The sequence below is a fragment of the Diceros bicornis genome, chromosome 7 (assembly GCF_020826845.1).
Source record: "Diceros bicornis minor isolate mBicDic1 chromosome 7, mDicBic1.mat.cur, whole genome shotgun sequence".
Classification (NCBI taxonomy): domain Eukaryota; kingdom Metazoa; phylum Chordata; class Mammalia; order Perissodactyla; family Rhinocerotidae; genus Diceros; species Diceros bicornis.
Genome location: NC_080746.1, coordinates 31914908 through 31937594, shown reverse-complemented (window position 1 = coordinate 31937594; position 22687 = coordinate 31914908). Strand labels below are relative to the sequence as shown.

The following is a 22687-nucleotide window of genomic DNA, read 5'->3' as shown; positions in this document are numbered from 1 at the left end:
TTCATTAAGAAATCACCTGTATATATATAATCATAAAGTACGTAAATCACAGGCTAACGTTTTCTCCAATTATTTTTACTTGTATACAGAATCTGGCATTCTGGAGCTTAAACTTAAAGCACTAATTCTTGATATTATTCATAATATTGATGTGGTGAAGCAGTTAAACCAAGTTCAAGTTCATACAACTGAAGATTGGGCTTGGAAAAAACAAGTTAGATTCTATATGAAAAGTGATCACACATGTTATGTTCAAATGGTGGATTCTGAACTTCAGTATACTTATGAGTATCAGGTATGAATTGTGGCAGAAGTGTTTTATATTTCCAGTTAGAAATTACTTACATTAAAGGAAATTTGCTATTGGGTGAAAGAATTGTTTTTATTCCAGTTGTAACTTTCAAGAATTTTTTTTTGTGTTACTGTCTTCTTTCTATTTCATCATAATTAGAAAGATGTTATATTGGAAAAAATAAAACATCACTCTATTTACAAAAAAGTTAAAATAATGGCATTGTTGTACTGAATTCTCTAAATGTACCTTTTCATAGAGTAGCATTTGTATAGAATTTGAAATATTTCTTTAATCCAAGGAGAATTGAATGTAGGCAACTTCAATGGAAGCAGTTTGGTTTGTGCCTCTGTATACAAGGCCAAAATTAGTGCAATTCTAAATATGCTAAAATATATTTGCTAAATGTTTTCACTTTGTAAGGTAAAAGAATTTTCAAACAAGTAACCTAACTCATGTAATCTGTTCTCAAAAAAATCCAGCTGTATCCTCTCTGCCTTTTTTCATCATAATAAATCAGTCATCAGAATATATTTGACAATTATGTTAATAAGCATATGTCAGGAGAGTTCCCAGCTGGCTCTTTCAAAAAGGAAATGTATTTTCAGACCCAAATTTGTACACCTAAATTAAGGAAAAGCTCTGTAAACTGCAGCTGGAATTGGAATCTATTTTCCCTAAAATTTAGTAGAAATTTTGAGAATTATTTGACAAGTTAGAATTAATTATTTTTATAAAGAATTTTTCAAATTACTTACACTTGGAGGTCTCCACAGTAGTTCTGATTTGTGAAGATCATAAGGTTCAAGGAAATAATTTACATGAATTTTAAAATACAAAATAGAATGATTATCATATATTTTTGGATTTTTTTGCCTTAGAAATATATCTTCGTGCCATTATCAAGAACTTGAGAGACTATTTGGAAAACCTAACAAATTAGGAAAACCTAATTAATTGAGGATAGAATAAAATACACGCTTGCGAAATAACTAAGTTTAATTCCAGTTTGTGCTTTAGAAAGTTTCTTTCACTTAAAAAAATATTTTGGATATTTTTCTATGTTAAAAACTTTAATGTATTTGTTGCCTTTTTAGCTTTTTAACTAGAATCTCACACTATATAAATATATGTAAATGTTGACTAGAACATGAATATTTGAACTTTATATTTCCCTTGTATAGGGTAATGCTCCCAAGTTGGTTTATACTCCTTTGACAGACAAGTGCTACCTAACTCTCACTCAAGCCATGAAGATGGGACTTGGAGGAAATCCTTATGGGCCAGCTGGAACTGGAAAAACTGAATCAGTAAAGGCTTTAGGTGGACTTCTTGGAAGACAAGTTTTAGTTTTTAATTGTGATGAGGTAAAATAAATATTTATCAAACTATATAATAGTATGTTATATGTTTGGGTTCGTTTTCATGTAACATATGAAATATTCTATTTGAAAATCACTGTACTTTTAAATCACTTGAAAACAGAATTTGTATTATTTGAAAAGTAAAATGGAGTAAAATGTGTACTTTTCAGAAGACTTTCACATGAATTATTTTGTTTATTCCTTAAAACCACCCTTGATTCTGAAAGAGTAGCTATTTAATCTCTACTTAAAAAAGAACGGGGCCCACCCAGTGGCTCAAGTGGTTAAGTGCGTGTGCTCCGCTGTGGCGGCCTGGGGTTCGCTGGTTCGTATCCCGGGCGTACACCGACGCACTGCTTGGCAAGCCATGCTGTGGCGGCGTCCCATATAAAGTGGAGGAAGATGGGCATGGATGTTAGCCCAGAGCCAGTCTTCCTCAGCAAAAAAAACAAAGAGGAGGATTGGCAGATGTTAGCACAGGGCTGATCTTCCTCACCAAAAAAAAAAAAAAAAGAGCAAAAGAAGCATAGATGGGTGAAATGATTTTCTTCTCAGTAAATGACATAAACTGTTAAATTATTATAGAGATTTTAATTATTTTTTAATGAATATAATTTTTCTTATTATTTTTAAGGGCATCGATGTGAAGTCAATGGGACGAATATTTGTTGGTTTGGTGAAGTGTGGGGCCTGGGGTTGTTTTGATGAATTCAATAGACTGGAAGAATCTGTACTGTCCGCAGTTTCCATGCAAATCCAGACAATTCAAGATGCTTTGAAGAATCATAGAACTGTGTGTGAGCTGCTTGGCAAGGAGGTACGGAATACGTTGGGAATTTAAAGAATTAAAATATTTTATAAGACTTTGCAGTAGTCATATTGAGGCAGATAGTCTGTCTTTAATTCTCCTGACATCCCTGATTTTAATCTGTGACTAGTGTGTTAAGCCTTTTTACCTGTGGATCCTCTCTGCGGTTTCTCACCCTCTTTTGGTCCCACTTCTACCATTCATCTTCAGACTTGCAATATTGAATAAGTCAGTTATAATATTTGCTGACATTTATTGAGCACTTACTCTGTGCTAGCGCTGTGCGTAGTGCTTTAATGTATTATCTCATTTAATACTGACCGCAATCCTTTGAGGTAGGTACTACTATGTTTTTTCCACTTTATGGATGAGGAAACCAGGGCTTGATAAGTTAAGAGTAAGTAGTGGAGCTGGGGATTGAACCCAGGTCTGTCTAGTTCTGAAGCTCATGTTTTTAATCACAATTCTATATGAATCTTAAAACAATAAGTGCTTAGCTGTTCTTCTGTTCGTCACTTCTCCCCATAGGAGATATACATTCATGTCATTAAAATGTAAACTTATTTGTACAGAAAATGTAACTTTATATATAATGTGTAATGCTGAGCACACCGAAAGGTAAAAGAACTGTGAAATTATCCTCTTATCCATAATGACATTTTCACAATACAAGTTTTTCAGGGTAGGCCAAGAAAGACCAGTTCTAAATTGTTAACATGTTGTTTACATGGTGTTTAAACTCTTTCTTCACAAAGAAAAGAGAAACTATTAAGTTTTTACCTCTCTGCCATCAAAGTTTATTTTCTTGCACATTTTCATTTTTTTTTTCTTTCCTCCTCTTACAAAGAAAGAGTTGTCCGTTCTCCCAGCCAGTGCTAATCTTTCCACCTATGCTTTAGAATCTGCCTCCCAGGGACCTTCTCTGAGTTAGCCCCTCTGCAGTGGTTTCAGCCTTCCCTCCTCTACCCATTCCTTATCGACTTTTAAACATAATCACATCTTTTCCTTCTTAATTATATATAATATTGTAGTATATGTAATAATATTATAATTAAACCATAAGCAAACCTTCCCTTAATTCATCTTTCCTTCCAAGCAGTGCTCTTTCTCTTTTCTTTCCTTTATAGCCAGGTTTTTCTACTCTAGGTATCTATACTTCCTAAGTGCCCATTTACACATTCTAATTTAGCTTCTATTCTTGCTTCTTTTTTGAAAATGCTCCTACTAGGTACTCTCGTGATATTCTGCTCTTCCCTATCATAGCATTTATCACATTATGAGTGCTGCTCTGTAATACTCAATAGACTACATTTAAGCTCCAGAAGGGCATCAAGTATACTGACCTTAGTTCGGAGTTGTGTTGTCGCTGTGTTCTTAGCAAAGTGCCTAATACAAGGAAGGCTTTTAGTAAACGTGTTGAATGAATGAATAGACATTCAAACTGGTACCATTTCTTCTTAAACTTTCAGCCTCAAAAAACTGATTATAAAGAACCTCTGTAAAGTAGTGTAGTTCCTAAGGAGTTTATTATGTGTCGAGTAAGGAGATGTTTAGCACATTAGCAGTTACTTTTCGCTAAGGTATAAGATTTTGTGTAGAAATATGTCACAATAAATTTCTATTGGCAGTATATTTTATATTTATAGTTCCAAATATTTGATACTTGTATTTTAAATTAATATTTCAGGTAGAAATAAATTCTAATTCTGGAATTTTTATCACTATGAATCCTGCTGGAAAAGGTTATGGAGGAAGACAAAAACTGCCTGATAATCTTAAACAGCTTTTCAGGCCAGTAGCCATGTCTCGTCCAGACAATGAGCTTATTGCAGAGGTTATTCTCTATTCAGAAGGCTTTAAAGATGCTAAAGTATTGGGCAGAAAATTGGTAGCTATCTTCAATTTATCTAGGTGAGTTTTTGTTTTAAATATTTTTATATTTTGTGGTTCTAATGATTGATTATAGTTATTAGTGACCATTTTTTACATCTGTCCAATTTAACCTACTCAATGATTTTCATATTAGTGATTATATTGCACTTAAGGAAAGGAAAGATTTTAGTTTGAAAAATAAAAACATTTGGCTCAAAATTACTTGTTTTTTTTTAAATACTGCTAACTTGGTCTTACTTTTTTTATGCAAAATATTTTTATTGGAGTGCTCCAGCTGAATGATACTTATTGAACTAATTTACCACTTGACCACTCAAAACTTACTGTTTTTTGGAGGGAATCTTTTGCAATTTTTCTTGTTTCTAGTCATAGAGATTGACTTTTAGTTTCTTTGAGCAACCCAGAATTCTGGTCCATATCACTTAAGAGATAGTGAGAACTAAAGTGTCAGAGATCGAGAGCAAGATGGGTTAATTAAAGGCTTTAGAAATAAAGGTAACAAGTAATTGTCATTTAGTATCTTCATTAAGATAATTAGCCAGTTCATGAAGGGTTTATCCTGATCCTTGAGAACCATCCATCTTCAACATTTTACTTGAGTGATGATTTTGTGTGATTGGTTCCTTTATATAAACTAATGGAACTCATTTCTATGTGTCAATAGTTATATTCTGTATTTCTTAGGCTATGATGATAAAAGAATTTCTTATAGCTATTTGAGGCTTTATGATTTCCATGTCTTTACTTAAGGGAACTTTTGACACCTCAGCAACATTATGATTGGGGTTTAAGAGCTTTGAAGACAGTTCTGAGAGGAAGTGGAAATCTTCTTAGACAGCTAAAGAAAACTGGCATTAAACAGAAAGGTATGATTCATTATTCCAAATATAATCTTATTTTTTTAAATAGGTTTTAATTTAGAAGAGTTTTAGATATACAGAAAAGTTATAAATATAGTATAGAAGGTTTCTGAATACGCTGCTTCCAGTTTTTCCTATTGTTAATATCTTACATTAGCATGGTACATTTATCACAACTAATGAACTGATGTTGATGCAGTATTTTTTAAGTGAAGTCCATACTTTATTCAGATTTTCCTTGGTTTTTACCTAATGTCCTATCATAACTTTTAAATGTGCATTAAATATTAATTAAATAGTTGTGATATATAGAGGAATAATCTAGTCCACTTCTTCTCAATCTTTAGTGTGCATTAGAATCACCTAGAGGCTTGTTAAAACACAGGTTGTTGGACCCCACTCCCAAAGTTCCTGATTCAGTAGGTCTGGAGTAAATCCTGTGAGTTTGTCTAGTCTTATATGTAAAATCATAATAATAATAGTAATACTTTCTTCCTTCCTTACACACTTGTTATAAGGATCTCATCAAAATGGTAAAGTACTATGCAAATATAAGTGATAATGATTTTTATTATTAATTAAAGTCTGGGTACCCTGGGATTCAAATTATATGGAAAAGAGTCTATAACTCTACTTAGTGATACTTATTTTTCAGCAAAGATGGTCAGGTAAGCTTCACATGATAGCATGTGTCTTTAAATGTTAGTAGATTCTAGTGCATCATTTAATTACTAATAATGCATATCAAAGCAGTTAAAAACTGTTTTTATAGTCATTAAATTCATAACTAATAATTTTAAAATGAAACTTTTCCTCTAGTTAATGAAAGTCGTATTGTGGTACAAGCACTGAGGCTAAATACAATGTCAAAGTTTACATTTGCGGACTGCACTCGGTTTGATGCATTGATTAAAGATGTGTTTCCTGGAATTGACTTTAAAGAAGTAGAATATGATGAACTGAGTACTGCATTAAAGCAGGTCTTTGAGGAGGCCAATTATGAAATCATACCCAATCAGGTAACTGGGAAGAATATTTTATAATATATTGATCCTTTCTCCTAGTTAATTCCTTATTAACTATCTTTCTCCTTTACCTTCCAGCTTATCTTTCGTCTGCCAACTTAAATCTCATTTGCTCAGGGAAGTGTTCCCTGATCTTCAAGTCCAGATTTAGGTCTCTTTGCTATGTTCTTTCATTACTCTTTTTATATATATTTGCTTAATGTTTAATTGTATATTTGATTAATATTGATTCTCCCCCGCCAGATAGTAGTCCTCATGAAAGGCAGGATCTATGTCTATTTTTGCTCCATTTTATTCCTAGTGTCTGTTATAGAGTCTGGCACTTAATAGATCCATCATATGTATTTTTGATAATTCATTATATATGATTTAATTTCACTGTGACAATTTCTTAGAAGTTTTTTTTTTTAGTAGGTGTTTTTGTGTAGCACAAATACATGTTCAAAATGAACTCTTTTACCTCAATTGTTTTTTGGAAAGATACAGGATATAAATGAATGAATAAACAAGTGCATAAAATAGTGAATATATTATATTTGAATGAGTGAAGAAAATAATTAACATATTGTATTGTCAAACAACTTGGGAAGCATACTTGTTTCTTTTAAAGAAATATAGGATTTAAAGATCACATTGTTAATATGTTCAGATTTATTTAGGTATTCTTTTTTTTAAGGCTTTATCTTCCATTGAAGAAATCAAAGCCTTAATTTATATGTCTGGAATAGAATAGCTGTTCAATAGAAAAACAATGTTATAGAATGAGAGAAGAACTGTGTATGATTGTACACATATGTGAACATATTTCTTTTTTTCTAGATCAAGAAGGCTTTAGAATTGTATGAACAATTACGCCAGAGGATGGGAGTTGTTATTGTTGGTCCAAGTGGTGCTGGAAAATCAACTCTTTGGAGAATGTTAAGGGCAGCACTTTGTAAAATTGGCAAAGTGGTAAAACAATATACCATGAATCCCAAAGCTATGCCTAAACATCAATTATTAGGCCACATTGACATGGATACAAGGGAGTGGTCTGATGGTGTTTTGACAAATAGTGCTCGCCAAGTAGTTCGAGAACCTCAAGGTTGGTGTCTGTTGTATGATTCATTGCTTTACTTAATAGTTTTTAGAGGATGATAGAACTTGTCTATAATGCTATCCTTATCAAATCTAATACATAACCGTAAACTGCCTTGTAATGGTGGACATTGGTATTTTACTTTGGAGGAACCGAAAACATGCTATCATTTTGACCTATACTCTATAGAAACTTTTATTATAATAGAAACTCAGAGTAATCTGGATGAATTGTAATTCACAACTAGATTAATTTACTGGATAAATATAAAATCTTTGGGGCCGGCCCCATGGCGTAGCAGTTAAGTGCGTGCGCTCCGCTTCAGTGGCCCGGGGTTCACAGGTTTGGATCCTGGGTGTGCACTGACACACCGCTTGTCAAGCCGTGCTGTGGCAGCAACTCATATGAAGTAGAGGAAGATGGGCATGGATGTTAGCCCAGAGCCAATCTTCCTTAGCAAAAAGAGGAGGATTGGCAACAGATGTTAGCTCAGGCCTAATTTTCCTCACACACACACACAAAATCTTTGATTGCTAAATTGATATCAAAATGCCTCATAAATATGCAAGATGACAAATTTTCATTTGGGGTTAAAATTGGGGTGTGTGTGAACACTTTTAACTCATCAGTTTGAATATAGTGTTTTGAATAATTTTGAAAATTTAAGTCTTAAAACAGTGGTAGATTTCTTGGTCTAAATTTTTTATTTTGGTGTTTAAGAGAATTTTGGCCAGAATCTGAGAAGACTCCCTACTTTTTGATAGGTCATAATTTAATTAGTAGTTGTTTTTTTTTCTAAGCCAGTGAGTGAAGGGTTTAACACTGTAAGACATTGGAAGGGATTTTCAATTGTAGTCTCTTCATTTTCAATGTGGTCAATAATATCACACTAAGTAAAAACTGGATGTTACCTGTACTTATTTCTCATAGTTTTATGGGTGATATTTTCCTCTTTGAATTGTTTCAAAGGTCCAAGTACAAATTGAAACAACTATCATTTTAGGAAGGATAGATAAAAACGTTTGTCTCTGGAAAGACTTGTGTACACAACCAACTCTCTGCTTCTCCCCTTTGAAGCCATCTTTTTATATATCAGTGAAATTTGACAGTGGTGGATTTTTTATTTTCCATGTAGGGCACTAAAAAGTGGGTTTCCTATATTTTCTGAAAGAGATATTACATAGCAAGTATTCATATATTATGACATGGTAGAAGACAAAGTTCTGAAGAATATCTCACAAGGTTATGGGAATAGAAATACCTAAGTCTTGCATGCCATGTTTTCTTTTAGTGAGATTCCAATTCTGTATGTTCACTGATAAGTAGAGCATTATCACATGGTACATAACTGAGTCTTGGGCCAGCTGAGCCAGGATTGCCCATGGGTTCTCCAGCATGTTTGTAGTAAAATTCACATGAAAAAAATCGCCTTGTTCAACTTATTGTCTTTTATGTTCAGCTTCAGTAACATAAAATAATACTTATTTAAATAACACTAAAGAATAAGAGATAATTATTGTATTCCTTATTTTTAATTATTATGACTGAATATATTTTTATTTTATCTCCACTTTTTTGTTTTGAAAATAGATGTCAGCTCATGGATAATCTGTGATGGTGATATTGACCCTGAATGGATAGAATCTCTGAATTCTGTTCTAGATGATAATCGACTACTCACTATGCCCAGTGGAGAAAGGATTCAGTTTGGCCCAAATGTTAACTTTGTATTTGAAACTCATGATTTAAGTTGTGCCTCGCCAGCCACAATATCTAGAATGGGAATGATCTTTCTTAGGTAAACCATAAGAGTATTTGCATGCATTATATTAGAATATTCTTCAGTTATTATTTTGGTTTCATAGATAAGTGAAATAACTATGTATGAATAATATATAAATATTCATTTTCTTCATTTTTGATTAACTTGTTTTTCTTTGTTAGGTTTTAATTCATTCAGGGAGTTCCTGTTTTATTGCAATTGAATTATTACAGCAGTTTAGTTGATCACAACTTCTAAATAATTATTTTTGTTGGCTTAAAATAGCAAGTATTTAATTTATTTTCTTCTTTTTTCTATGTTATTTAAATATTCTGGTTGAGTTTAGAGAGGTGAACGTACTAGTTGTGACCCAGAGGCTAATAATTTAAAGCTAAGTAGCAATATTTTAATCAAAGAATCTTAGATTCATACAATTTTAGGGCTAACCTAGGTTTAATAGGTCCTATGGTCCAACTTTTAATTTTGCAGATTGGAAACGTCTTTACTTACCATTTCCTTTCTTATTCAGTGTATTTGGAAGAAGCTTAAAGAGCAAAAATGAATAATAAACTAATTTCAGGTATCATGTACAATAGTCACATACCCGAACACGGACATTTGAGCCAATTTCATTTCCCAAAGTGAATAATTAGAAAATTTTCTTTTACTTTTTTATTTATGTTTTAGAATTTGATAATTTATTAATTTATATAAAGTGCTCTACTCTTTTAAGGCTATTTGAAGCTGTTTTAGTGTTGTATGACATGTGATAGTGCTATCAAGTTGGTTCAAAGTGTTTCTAAAATTATTTACTTCTTTGATAGTATTGTAGGAAACATTTATATTTAAACTAGTCGTGAAGTCTAATTAATATTTTGAGGTACTGATTATTAAAAAAATATAGCATTGCGTTATGTTTTGAGGCATTAATTATTAAAAAAATAATATAGTATACAGCTTTTGTAGCAGTATCTCACACAATTTATTTATTCAATGTATTATAATCTTGTGAGAAAAATAGGATCAAAGTTTATAATTAAATTTTTAAATATTTATTGAATGCCTATTATATATATGACATTGTTAGGCATTTTAGGAGGGACAGAGCAAGAAAGGAGTAAAACACTTATGGAGGGTTTGTCTTAATGGAACATGCCTTCAAGTAGAGGAGATAAAATAAATATAACAACAATTATAATGTAAGATAGAATATAAAAGAAATAAGTGGTAAGTAGAATGCCGTGGATATTTAGCAGAAGAAAAGACCACATATTGCTGTAGAGGATTTGCAAATTGTTGGTGAACCAGATATTGTTTGTGAGAGGCATAATGAATATGTATGATTTCATGTAAAATACAAATACATATTAACATTTTTGGTTGCTGTTTGATTAGCTTGTACCTTGGTTTTAGATTTCATTAATTTCTTCAGCAGATATTTGTTGAGCACTTGCTATGCAATAGGCCAAATGAGAACCTTTTAATAGTGAAAGAGAATGCTATTAATTATGCTGGGACAACTGGTATAAACCAGGATTGTCTCGGAAAAACCCAGACATGTAGTTGGCATAGGCATCAAGGAGATACTGTTGACAGCAAAGTTTTTATTCTGAAGCAGCTTAGAGTCTTTGGTTTGTCTGTTTTGAGCCTATCTAATGTAATTTAAATATTTACCTTTGATGTTTCCATTTTTCTTTTCCTTATTAGACTGGATAGAAGTGTGAGAGGAGAAATTCAAGGGCTCAGTATTCACTAGTGTTGCTGTGAAACAGTGATAGAACATAGGAAAAGTGACAAAATCGTGAGGCCTTGTCAATTCTGAAATTATTAATTCATGAGTTGTTTTTACTATAATTTTTTATAATTACATAAGATATAATTTTGAATAAGATGTCAATGTTGTATTTAATTTCAATCATTGGACGTTGGTCATGTAATTAAGTGCTTTGCTAAAAGAATTATATTTTACTTTAGGAAGAGATCCAAGTTTTTGTTTTTTTTTTTTTTTTTGCCAAGGAAGATTTGCCCTGAGCTAACATCTGTTGCCAATCTTCCTCTATTTTATATGTGAGCCGCCATCACAGCATGGCCACTGATAGACAAGTGGTGTAGGTCAGTGTCTGGGAACAATACCCGTGCCGCCTAAGCGGAGCATGCCGAACTTAACCACTAGGCCACTGGGGCTGGCCCATGAAGTAGTTTCGTATGTGTTTGTTAATCTGTTTCAGTGATGAAGAGACGGATCTTAATTCTCTGATAAAATCTTGGTTGAGGAATCAGCCTCCTAAATATAGGAATAATCTTGAAACCTGGATTGGAGATTATTTTGAAAAGGCTTTACAGTGGGTTCTAAAGCAGGTAAGTTAACCATAATATTTCATAATTAATCATTTAGGCAAGAAGTATAATGATTAAGAGTGTTGCTTACGTATAGCTGCCTTTTAGAGCTCTGCCAGAATTTGGGGGGGGAATGACAGGTAGGTGTCTTCATTGTTATCACACTATATCTCTTGGCTTAACTTTTTATTATGTTTTTCTTAAAACACTTTAATTCTCCCACCCACAATATCTTGCACAGTTTAACTAGAAATCTTGAATATTGGAATGTCTTGGATAAAGGATGAAGAGAGTATTGCTGTCTTCTAGGAGGGTTTTAAAAAGAAGATCACACTTAATTTTGAATTTGAAGCATGAGCAGAAGTTTAACATGCAGAGAAGACAATGGAGGGCTTTCAGATATTCTAGATGATTTTTTCTGTTTTTCTTTTATGTCATTGCCTTTATGAAAAACGTAAACATATAAAAAATAAAGGAAAAATAGCAGTGAGTTTTTTGAAAGTATCTAATTGTTAATCTGAACTTGATTTAGAGGTCAATACTTTGGGATTGAATAAAACATATAGAGAAATGGAGATCTCGTTTTAGTTTTGTGTATTTTTTCTTTTCTGACTTTGTAAGAATGAAAGATAGAAGAATAGGGATTTGTGAGGAAATGATACAAGTAAGATAGGTTTTTCTGGAGGCCTCAGGGAAAGAACCACTCCCACCAGCCCTCAGTCTGACTGAGCTGTCTCCTCCTTTGTGCTTCTGCAGCAATGTACAATGTCTTTCAACCATATTATAGTTGCTGCATTCAGCTATAAGCACCTTGAGGGCAAGGGCCAAGGCTGTGTACTCCTTATTGTATCCCCAGAACCAAGTATGGTAAAAACAGAGTAGTGAATGGATGGGAGTATATGTGCTTAATGAAATACCTGATGCCTGTGTTGCAGCACTTTTTCAGTAGAAATGTCGTTATTTTGTTAATTTAAAATATACAGAGTCTAACAAGGCTCTGCAATGTAAATACCTTGAGGTCATGTGCTTGCGTGCTGTTAATGTTAGGAATGAGAACTATAACACTACATGGAATATATTGATACATAGGAGTTTGTGACTGTAGAAACGATGACAGGATAAGAGTATGACACCATAGAGTGAATACCCAAGATTCAGTTAGAAAATAAACTGATTCTGTTTTGAAGTCAGGTCCCTGTTTGAAATTTTTTTTATGTGTTGAGGGTTCCTTCCTTCTTATTCTGTACTTTGTTCACCATCTTCAGATTCTGAGAGATATACCATAGTGGATACTCTAGTCAAATGCTGATTTTATATACAATTAGAGTTTTGCTTTCTTGTATTAATTTAGCAAATTAGATAATCCTGAAGAAAATATGTGGGTTTCTTTTATCTTTGCCTTTAGAGCCTAGAACTAATATTTTAAAAATAATATTAAAATTTAGAAGAATGGAGAAATGGGAGGAAGAGCAGGAAAAAGGGAGATAGGTGTAACGTAAATAACATAAATGCTAAGCATGGCCCTAAGCATCTGAATTTCCACCCATCTCCTCCCTTTTTCCCACTCTTCCTCCCATTTATCGATTCTTCTAAAAATATTCCTTATGCAGGCAGAGTGATTGTTTAAAAAATGCAAATGGGATCATTTTACTCTCACTTAAAAAACACCATAAAGGCACTAAAAATAAAATTTGCACTACTTACCATGGCCTATACGATTCTGCATATTCCGGCCCCTGCCTTCCTCTCTGAATTAAACCACTCTTCCTTTGCATGCTCAGGCATAAGCTTCTTTTAATTCCTTAACTACAGCAAAGGAATAAGCACTCTGTTTAATTCCCTTTTTTTTTAAATACTTAGCACCACATATAGATCCTAGTGCATAATTGGTTCTCAATAAGTACTTACAGAAAGAATGAGAATCCTTTCCCCTCTTGCCTCCTGGCAATTACTCAGGGGCCCCAGAGGCCTACAGATTACAATCATCTACACCACCTCAGTCCAAGTTTCTTTTTAAAATCCTGTGTAGAGAGAAAGCTCCAAGTGGTTTTTCATTTAAGCCTGCTTTTACTAACCTTTCTTGTCCATTGCCATCAATCTAGCCCTAGAGCAAATGAGGAGCTGTTCTTTTTAGACCAATGCTCACTGATTTACCTTTTCTTTTGCCTTCTTCAGGTTTAGGAAGTAAACTATATTTCTATTTGAGTACTCTAGCACTTGTAGCTAGAAGTGTGCAATTGTGTTTTTATGATTACTTTTTATTTTTAAAGTTTATGTTTGTAAATTTGATGAAATCTAAACTTTCTAGAACTTGAATAGAGGGATAAATGTAAAGATGATGCTTGAAAAGATATGTAGCTGTCAATCTCTATGATTCTAAGTTTACTGGTTAGTATTTGCCTTTTGTCTGTACTGTGGATTTTAATCAACAGAATGACTATGTGGTAGAAACAAGTTTGGTTGGGACCGTGATGAATGGTTTGTCACATCTACATGGATGCAAATATCATGACCAATTTATTATTAATCTCATAAGAGGACTTAGTGGAAATCTGAACATGAAATCACGTCTGGAATTCACCAAAGAGGTAATGCATATTTAAAGCCTATATCCAGTCAACATTTTTCTTTAATTTTCGTTGACTAACTGCCAAAATACAGTGATTTGTAACTATAAAGTATAGAACTTTTTAATTTTGAAATTATGCATTCAATAGAATAATAATGCGTTTATTTATATACATATATATATACTTATTTTCTCCTTTGAACTAGTTTATGATGTTTTATATTATTAAAATTCTATAACATAGTGTTTTAATAGGCTAAAGTTTGGACCATATCTTTTTTGTTTGACATTTTTGAATCTACTTAGCCATATGAATAAATATAATTATTTCATTCATTTTTCATGTTAGAATAATATATATATATTTAAATCATTTGTTTAACTAGAACAGTTTTAGCAGTTAGGAATGCTAGGATGGCTTAATCATTATAAATTTTTTCTTTAATAAATGTAAAGATGCATTTTAGCCAAGTTGTTTATGAAACTAAATTTTACTTATTAAAGGATTTCTTCCTGTTGGCCTCTGTTGAAATAACTGAACGTATGTCCCTTTGGGTTGGCTCCAGCATTACGTTTCTGCATTTTTATTGTTTTGTTTCTTCTTTGATACCACCATTTATTGCTTTCTGTTTTCTGTTTCCCTTTCCATGGCCATTCTGTTGCCTCTGTTGCCAGATGCTTCTCATTGTTACCACTCACTGCCATAATATATGTTGCTTTTAAGCGGACGTTGTCTTGCCAAAGTTCAGAATTAAGGTGTTGCAAGTAGCATCAGGAGCTAACTCTCTGCTTTATATCTGCACAGATTAACAGTTTTCAGTGTTAGAAAGACTAACAGGTTGTGAGCAGTGGTGGTAACACTGGAATGGTCAGTACCAGAATGTGGTGGAAATGAAGGGTCTAGAATTCCTACATTGTGTAATTCGTAATTTAGTGTTCATAAGAACTCACTTAAAAGTTGAATATATTTATACCTTGGTGTATATGCAGACTAGGGGACTTTTATTTGCTTAAATGATCATTTAGAGAATAATATTTGAGATAAAATGTTATTTAGTAGGTTTAGCGTATGTGAACTTTTGTTTTCAACTAAAATGATTCACTTCAGGACATTTGCTTTGAGTAATTAAAATTTCATGTACTCTGTTTGGACTTTGTGAAAACCTATCACAACTATTTCCTTTTAAGGTTTTTAACTGGGCACGAGAATCCCCTCCAGACTCTCACAAACCAATGGACACCTACTATGACTCAAGTAGAGGACGATTAGCATCTTATGTGCTGAAGAAGCCAGAAAACTTGACTGCCGATGATTTCAGTAATGGGCAAACTCTTCCAGTCATTCAGACTCCTGACATGCAACGAGGTCTAGATTATTTCAGACCTTGGTTAAGTTCTGATACTAAGCAGCCATTTATTCTTGTAGGACCAGAAGGATGTGGCAAAGGGTAAGAGCAGAAAAATGTTGATCGAGGTGCATATTGTAGATTTATGTTCCTCTCCTCTTTTAAAATGATTTAACAGCTTTTGTTACCTTTCTTTTGGTTAAAGTAGCATTTACATTTTAATGAAAGACTCTTTTCATCGTCACTACTTGTAAAAATAATATGACTATAGAGAAGAATATGTCCTTTTTTCTGCCAGGTTATGTGTTTTCTAATGGAAAGACAGCAATGTGGGAAGATACCCTTAAAAAGAAACTGTGCATACAATCCAACGAAAGATGAATACCTTAGATATACTTACAAATTACTCTTTGCTTTAGTTATAAAAAATGAATGTTAAAGTTGGCTATCTATTTAAAAAAAGCTTTTAATTCAGTGGAATTCAGCCTATTTTTAGTGCCTACTGAGTGTAGTTTCTGGAAATAAAGGAGATATGGATTATTAGTTTCAAGTTTCTAGTGGTAATTAAAAAATTCAAATCATAGTAATTTTTTTTAACTTGGAGAACTTAATATCTTAAAATCTTTCAACTGTGGGGAAAACAGTTGGTATCTTTTATATATACTTTATCAAACTAAATTATTTCTGTGATCTTTTTTTTTTGCTGAAAGAGTCCCAAGAATGCCTTAAAATATGAATTTATTTTTTTCCAGTCTAAAAATTAGAAAGTTACCTTGATAGTTGTGGAAACCATATCAATGTTTACCATTTTCCCCTTAAACATCATCATACATAATGTAGAAACTGAAATATTTATAAAATAGAAATTTTATAATGAATATAAAAAGTATTTTATTGGTTGCGTTTTCAAAGTTAAGTGTCATACATCTTTTATAGGATGCTGCTCAAATATGCCTTTTCCCAACTTCGGTCCACTCAGATTGCTACAGTTCACTGTAGTGCACAAACTACTTCTCGACACCTCCTGCAGAAATTGAGCCAGACTTGTATGGTGATCAGTACTAATACTGGTCGAGTATACAGACCAAAAGACTGTGAAAGACTTGTTTTGTACTTAAAAGATATCAACCTGCCCAAGCTTGATAAATGGGGGACCAGTACTTTAGTAGCTTTCCTACAGCAGGTGAGTCTTATCACTTGAAGTGTTTTGATATAATTAGAAATAATTTAATTTCATTAACTTTTTTTATAGGTAGAAAATCTTCTGCTTTCCTCCCTAGGGACAGTTTTATCTAGCGTGTGTCTTGGGAGTTAAACTGTTGAAGCATCTCCGTCTTGTTCCAGGGCTACTTTCTTTGATGTTCCTCCCTTTAGAAGGTAGTATTACATCGAGATGACATATGACAGGAAGAGTAAAAACAACCTTTACTCTACACCTGTTACCTATCCTTTATTTCTAAAACAAGGAGGAATGCAGAAGCTGGAGATGTTGCTGGAGTTGGGGAAGTTTTTGCTTCATTTTTTAGGTATGCATTCTTCTGAGAGCAGTTAAGCTTCCTCAGTTATGCCCCTTTTTGGCTGCTTTAGCCCATTGGTCTCCTTTTTTGCCTATGTAAGTATTGGAGACCATACATTCTCAGTCAGTGTGCGAGATTTTATTTCTTTATGTGATTTACATCATATTAGAAACCCTAAATTCTAAATTAGAGCTTATTATGTGTATATAGGTTCAAATTTAGCTTTATTATGTAACTACAGAATATAATAAAATATTTATAGAAAAAAGCAAAATTTTTTCCTTATATTTTTCCTGATTTCTTTCTTTTTTTGTTAATTGCTGGTGGATTTATACTATCATCTGGATTTTAAGGTTTATTAGAGAGAAAAGCATTTTAAAAATGAGGGTAATTCAGCTAACATTAATTGAACACAGAGGCTTGAACAGTATTATTTTTCAATGATGTAAGAATTTCAAATATATTTCAATCTTAAATTTTTGAATTAGGTAAAGAATGGTGATTGCATTTGGAAACAATTGAATTTCATGCAAAAATATCATCATGATTAGAAAATATTAAGCATAAAACATTTAAAATACATTTATTTTCAAATAGGTTTTGACATATCAAGGATTTTATGATGAAAATTTGGAATGGGTTGGTTTAGAAAATATTCAAATTGTGGCTTCTATGTCAGCTGGAGGAAGACTGGGAAGACATAAGCTTACTACCAGATTTACTTCTATTGTTCGTCTTTGTGCTATAGAGTATGTATCTTAATTAGTTTTTAATTTTTTTTTTATTTGGAGAGACATCCTATGTATTTGCATTTTATTAAAGGTATCTATTTATGATATTTCTTCACAATGTAGAATATAAAAATAGTTAAACTTAAGCTCTGATATTATTTTTTTTCCTGCCCTTCCCAAACTGTAGGCAATAATTTAGGATGATAAAGGCTTTAATTAACACTTCTTATATATTAGAACTAAGACAACCATTTTGTATTATCTCTGTTCTGAAATGTCAATGTTAGGAATCTGAATGGTGGGTTTTAGATTTAAATGTTTTATGGGTTTCATAAAACAAAAATACTATCAAATTTTATGAAGATAACTAAAAGGAGAATTTAAATCTGAGCAAGGTAGAGTTAGGTCATGTTAGTGGCTGATAGCATTAATCCTAATATATCTATCCATCTCCATTGTCCATAATGGTTACAGGGACTCTTGAATTTTATGGTTATGGCGCTGTCTCCTCTGTTATATTTTTTCCTTACGAAATCTTGTTTTTATGCTTTCATGCTAATTGCACCCATCTATTTACATTCTTCTTTTGGAAATGTTACAGCCACCAATTAAACTGTATTGAAATAGATTTTAGTTTGAGAGAAACAAGTTGATTTTATTTGTTGTATTAGTTCTATTTTTATTGCTCTAAGGTGGATTACTGCTCTATGTACAGGCTATACTTAACTCAAAATTCTTTTTCTTAAGCACAATTTTCCTTTTGGCCCTTTCTGAAGATTAGTGGTTTTTCAAACAATTACGTTTTTAAGTAATTTCATTGGAGTCCTCTATTAGGACCCTCAGTATTTGACAGCAGGTAATTAGAGATCTAATTTGATTGAAACAAGAATAGGGACCTTGAGCCTGGCCTTAGCCTGGGGTAAGCCCTGGAGGTATCTAGGTCTCAGAGAAGCACAGTTTGAAAACCACTGCTGTAACTTAACATTAAAATAATTTAGAATATTGATTTATTTCAACTTATTTCTTGTATGCCTTTTTTTAGTTACCCGGAAAGAGAGCAATTACAGACAATTTATGGAGCATATTTGGAACCAGTTCTACATAAAAATCTGAAAAATCATTCTATTTGGGGTTCTTCATCAAAAATTTATCTCTTAGCGGGATCTATGGTACAAGTGTATGAACAGGTATATATTCATTTATATTGTCGTTTTTGTGTCTTTTGGTATCACTCGCAAAGGACTGCCTTTAATCTTGACCTGTGTTGATGGTCAGGCTTTCTTTTCCTGTTGTTTATTAGATTTTTCTAGTAAAGAGTAAGCTCTGTGAGGGCAGATGCTCTGTGTGCTTTATTCACTGTTATATTCCCTGGCACAGTTTCTGATAGACACTCAAATATTGAATGAATGAATCAGTGAGTGGATCGTTATTCTGCTGTCAGCTGAAATTTAGCATATTTAGATTGGAGTTCATCTTTTTTCCAAAACTAGATCTTTCTCCTGACTTCTATCAGTTTCTGTCTTCTAGGTTTCAAACCCAAGAGTAGTCTTTGATGTTCATTTCTTTCCTGTTACCTGTAAGGAAATGTCTAAAGTACCGTTCCTTGGTAAAGTGGGACAATACTTGAAAATAGGTATTAAGGATGCAGAAGACATTTGTTGAGTACCTTCTCTTTCCAGTGCTAGTCCTAGGGATGCAAAGATGACTGAGTGTCTATTCTCTGAAGGTCACAGTCTAAGAAGGGATCTAGTCATATAAATAAACTATTAATACAGTGTGATATGTATAACAATAACAGGATGCACAACTTACAGAGATAGCATAGAAGACCGAGTGAATAACTTTGTTGTGTGTAGTAGCTGTTAAGAGGAGGTGAAATGTGATCTGAGTTTTGAAATGAATAGAAATTCACAAAGTGGCTGGAGATGAAAGAAGGTCTTCTTAGGCAAAGAGAATAGCATGTGAAAGTTATGGAATTGTTTGTAGAAGATGCTTTTTATGGTATTGGAGTAGAAGTGAGGAAAGATAAATTCGAAAGCAAGAAGTTCCTTATTTTTTTTTTTCTAAATCAATTCAAATGTTAAGTGATCAAGGCCAGAATAAGAGCAATGGCTCGGTCCATAGAGGGGAAGGGACAGGCTCTTTACTGGTTATATATGGAGGAGTGGCGCTTTGATTTGTTAAAAGTTCAAAACCTTTGGCAGTTTGTTGAAGCCTATGAACAACCCCTCTTAGATAATATTTTTAAATGCATAAAATATAATATACAAAATAACTAAGGAAATCAATTATATTGAAATACAGTTCTACCCACTGGTAGAAATTGGCATTTCTGTGAATCTAACGTGACTGAAAAACTTATGGCATGATTATATATTTAAGAAAGTAGACCATTTACTATATTTTCTTTTTCAGGTACGGGCCAAATTTACAGTTGATGATTATAGTCACTATTTCTTTACTCCTTGCATCCTTACCCAGTGGGTTCTTGGCTTATTCAGATATGATTTAGAAGGAGGTAAGTTTTGCTTTCATGATTTCAAATCACTTATCTTTCTTTAGAATGCCACAGTGTGTCTATGTTTGTATGTGTGTGTTTATGCTGTATATTGTACTTGTAATAGATACGTTAAATGAGTATTATAACTAATTATAGTACTTTACAATTATAATTTAAATAATGTTAATATTAAACTTAAATATTAACATTAAATTTAAACATAATATTAAAATTATAATATTTTATTATGTTTTCTCTTCTAAACTATTTATGATTGTCACTATTAAGACTTGATTGTGGGAAAAATGAAATCATTATTCTTTGTAGCCAAAGCATGTTTAATATACTTTTTGGGATTGATATTTTTATTGAACAACTAGAGATAATAGTGCTTAATGTATCCGTTAAAGAATCAAAAAAAGAAAATTTACCAACTCATTAACAAAATGAATTTAACTTTTTTCCCCTTTCCTTCTATTTATCTGGTGCCAAAATTATGGTATGTAGATTCTCATTCTCTATTTCTTTCTAATATTATGTTGAAACAGACCATTTTCAAATCATTTGAATTTTATTACAATTAAAGAAAAATTTGCCTTTTTTAGGCTCTTCAAACCATCCAATAGATTATGTATTAGAAATTGTGGCATATGAAGCACGGCGCTTATTTCGTGACAAAATTGTTGGTGCGAAAGAACTTCATTTGTTTGACAGCATTTTAACGTCAGTGTTTCAAGGAGATTGGGGCTCAGATATATTAGACAATATGGCAGGTAATATAGTTACAGAGTTTATGTAAACAGATAAATGTTATGAGAATGTTAAAATTGTATTTCTTACTAATAGCATGATTTCATATGTCTAAACACATCAAAACTTTGGATAATTTTAATGTTATTTTTACCATAAGCGGCTGCTCTGCCTTTTTTGCTCGATTTCAATAATTATGTTCCAAACAAAATATAATGACAATAATTGTTTTCTTGGGAAAAAGAGATTCAGGTCACAGTGTTTTACATTTGCAGTTCAAAATTGTATTTCCTGAAGCATTTTTATTAATAATGTTTTCTTAATAGCCATATGTGTATGAAACTTAAAGATCATTGTGAAAATCCATATTCGATTATAATGAACTTTTGCTTAAGAGTAGTGGCCATTCTAATTCGTGTCACTATTCATATTGTCATTAGCACAGAACTTCTTACATATTCTTCTTACCAACTTCTCCCATTGTTATGATAAACAAAGCATAAGACTCTTCAGTCAAAGCAACTGTGTTGCATTTGCAGCTATTACTGCTTAATAACCGATTTGCGTTTTGAAAACTGCTGTGGGCGTAATGCATGCAACATGAAAATCATCCTGGTGAAAGTGCCTTTGATAAAAGAAGACCATAATGTGGAAATATTTCCTAATAAAACTGCTTTCAAGCTACAAAATGAGTTTCTATTCTATTAGACTATAAAGCTAGGCTTCAAAAATATTTCATATAATACATTCATATATTGTACATTTCTAGATTTGATATTGGCCCCAGGGTCATAATTATATAAGCCAAAGAGAATCTGGAAGGTAAGAAGGATGTTGAGAGTGATAGAAAGAATTTTCTAGGTGCTGCTTGAGTTTTTGAATCAGGAAATGAGTTCAAAAGAACCTAAGGCAGGATGAAATGCTGAGAGAAGCCTGGTTATAGTTCAGAGTTGGCTTGATCTTGAGTGAGGATTTATGTCACTGTGGCCTGTAGTTTTCATGGCTTAGTGTGGAGACACTTTGGTTCTTAAATGGTGCCATCTTTCTCAGTCTGAAAAGTGAGTTAATAGTGTTTCTTCTTGCAAAGAAAGTGGCATATCCTTTAGGCATTAAATAGTATCAGTGTCTTATTGGGTATCTGAATTCTCTAGAGTTTGGTATCTTTCAGAGTCTCCTATGTAGGACTCTGTAAATAGTATATGTTGTTTTCCTCTCTGTATTTTACTTTTCAATGAAGGGCTGTATTTTTTAAAAATACAGGCTTGATATATGTTAGATCTAGGCAAATAGGATTTTCACATAGTGGAATATTAATTTATTAAGAAAAATTTAATCTTGGAGACTTAATAAACTAGATATATTCTTGTGCTCAAGAAACTTGTCATCTAATAGCAGATAGAGATATGAAAGTCCTTGCTTACAGTAATAACTGTTGGTAGTGTGTTTAGATGCCACAAAGATTTCTGCAAATAGATGGTTAAACTGATAATTACAATAGAGCATGAAGTACTTTACAAATAATAGAACTTTTCTTAATATATTTGGGACATAGACTAGAAATCAGGAGTATAGAAGAGGTAGAAACTAATTCTTTTCTGAGGAAGTTACTTTGAAACTTTTTAAAATAAATTTTTTATTTTGAGTAATTTTAGATTCACATACAGTTGTAAGAATTAATACAGAGAGAGCACATGTACCTTTTACTTGGTTTCCCCCAATGGTAACATCTGGCAAAATTATAGCACAACGTCACCAACCAGAATATTGCCATTGATACAGTTAAGATACAGAACATCACCACAAGGATCTATCATGCTGCACTCTTGTAGCCACACTCACTCCACTCCCATCCCCT

The 22687-nt window shown here is 32.5% G+C and overlaps 1 protein-coding gene across 1 annotated transcript in view; it reads left to right on the top strand.

The window, feature by feature from the left end:
- DYNC2H1 (dynein cytoplasmic 2 heavy chain 1) overlaps window positions 1-22687 on the top strand; it is a 292655-nt gene that overhangs the window by 50684 nt on the left and 219284 nt on the right. The window contains exons 32-47 of the mRNA XM_058545326.1: window positions 90-295; window positions 1477-1659; window positions 2291-2473; window positions 4152-4375; window positions 5108-5223; window positions 6037-6236; window positions 7062-7326; window positions 8911-9118; window positions 11311-11440; window positions 13852-14007; window positions 15177-15436; window positions 16271-16517; window positions 17449-17600; window positions 18625-18769; window positions 19998-20100; window positions 20688-20855. Coding sequence (XP_058401309.1) covers window positions 90-295; window positions 1477-1659; window positions 2291-2473; window positions 4152-4375; window positions 5108-5223; window positions 6037-6236; window positions 7062-7326; window positions 8911-9118; window positions 11311-11440; window positions 13852-14007; window positions 15177-15436; window positions 16271-16517; window positions 17449-17600; window positions 18625-18769; window positions 19998-20100; window positions 20688-20855 — 2946 coding nt within the window. The remainder of the gene's footprint in view (window positions 1-89; window positions 296-1476; window positions 1660-2290; window positions 2474-4151; window positions 4376-5107; window positions 5224-6036; window positions 6237-7061; window positions 7327-8910; window positions 9119-11310; window positions 11441-13851; window positions 14008-15176; window positions 15437-16270; window positions 16518-17448; window positions 17601-18624; window positions 18770-19997; window positions 20101-20687; window positions 20856-22687) is intronic.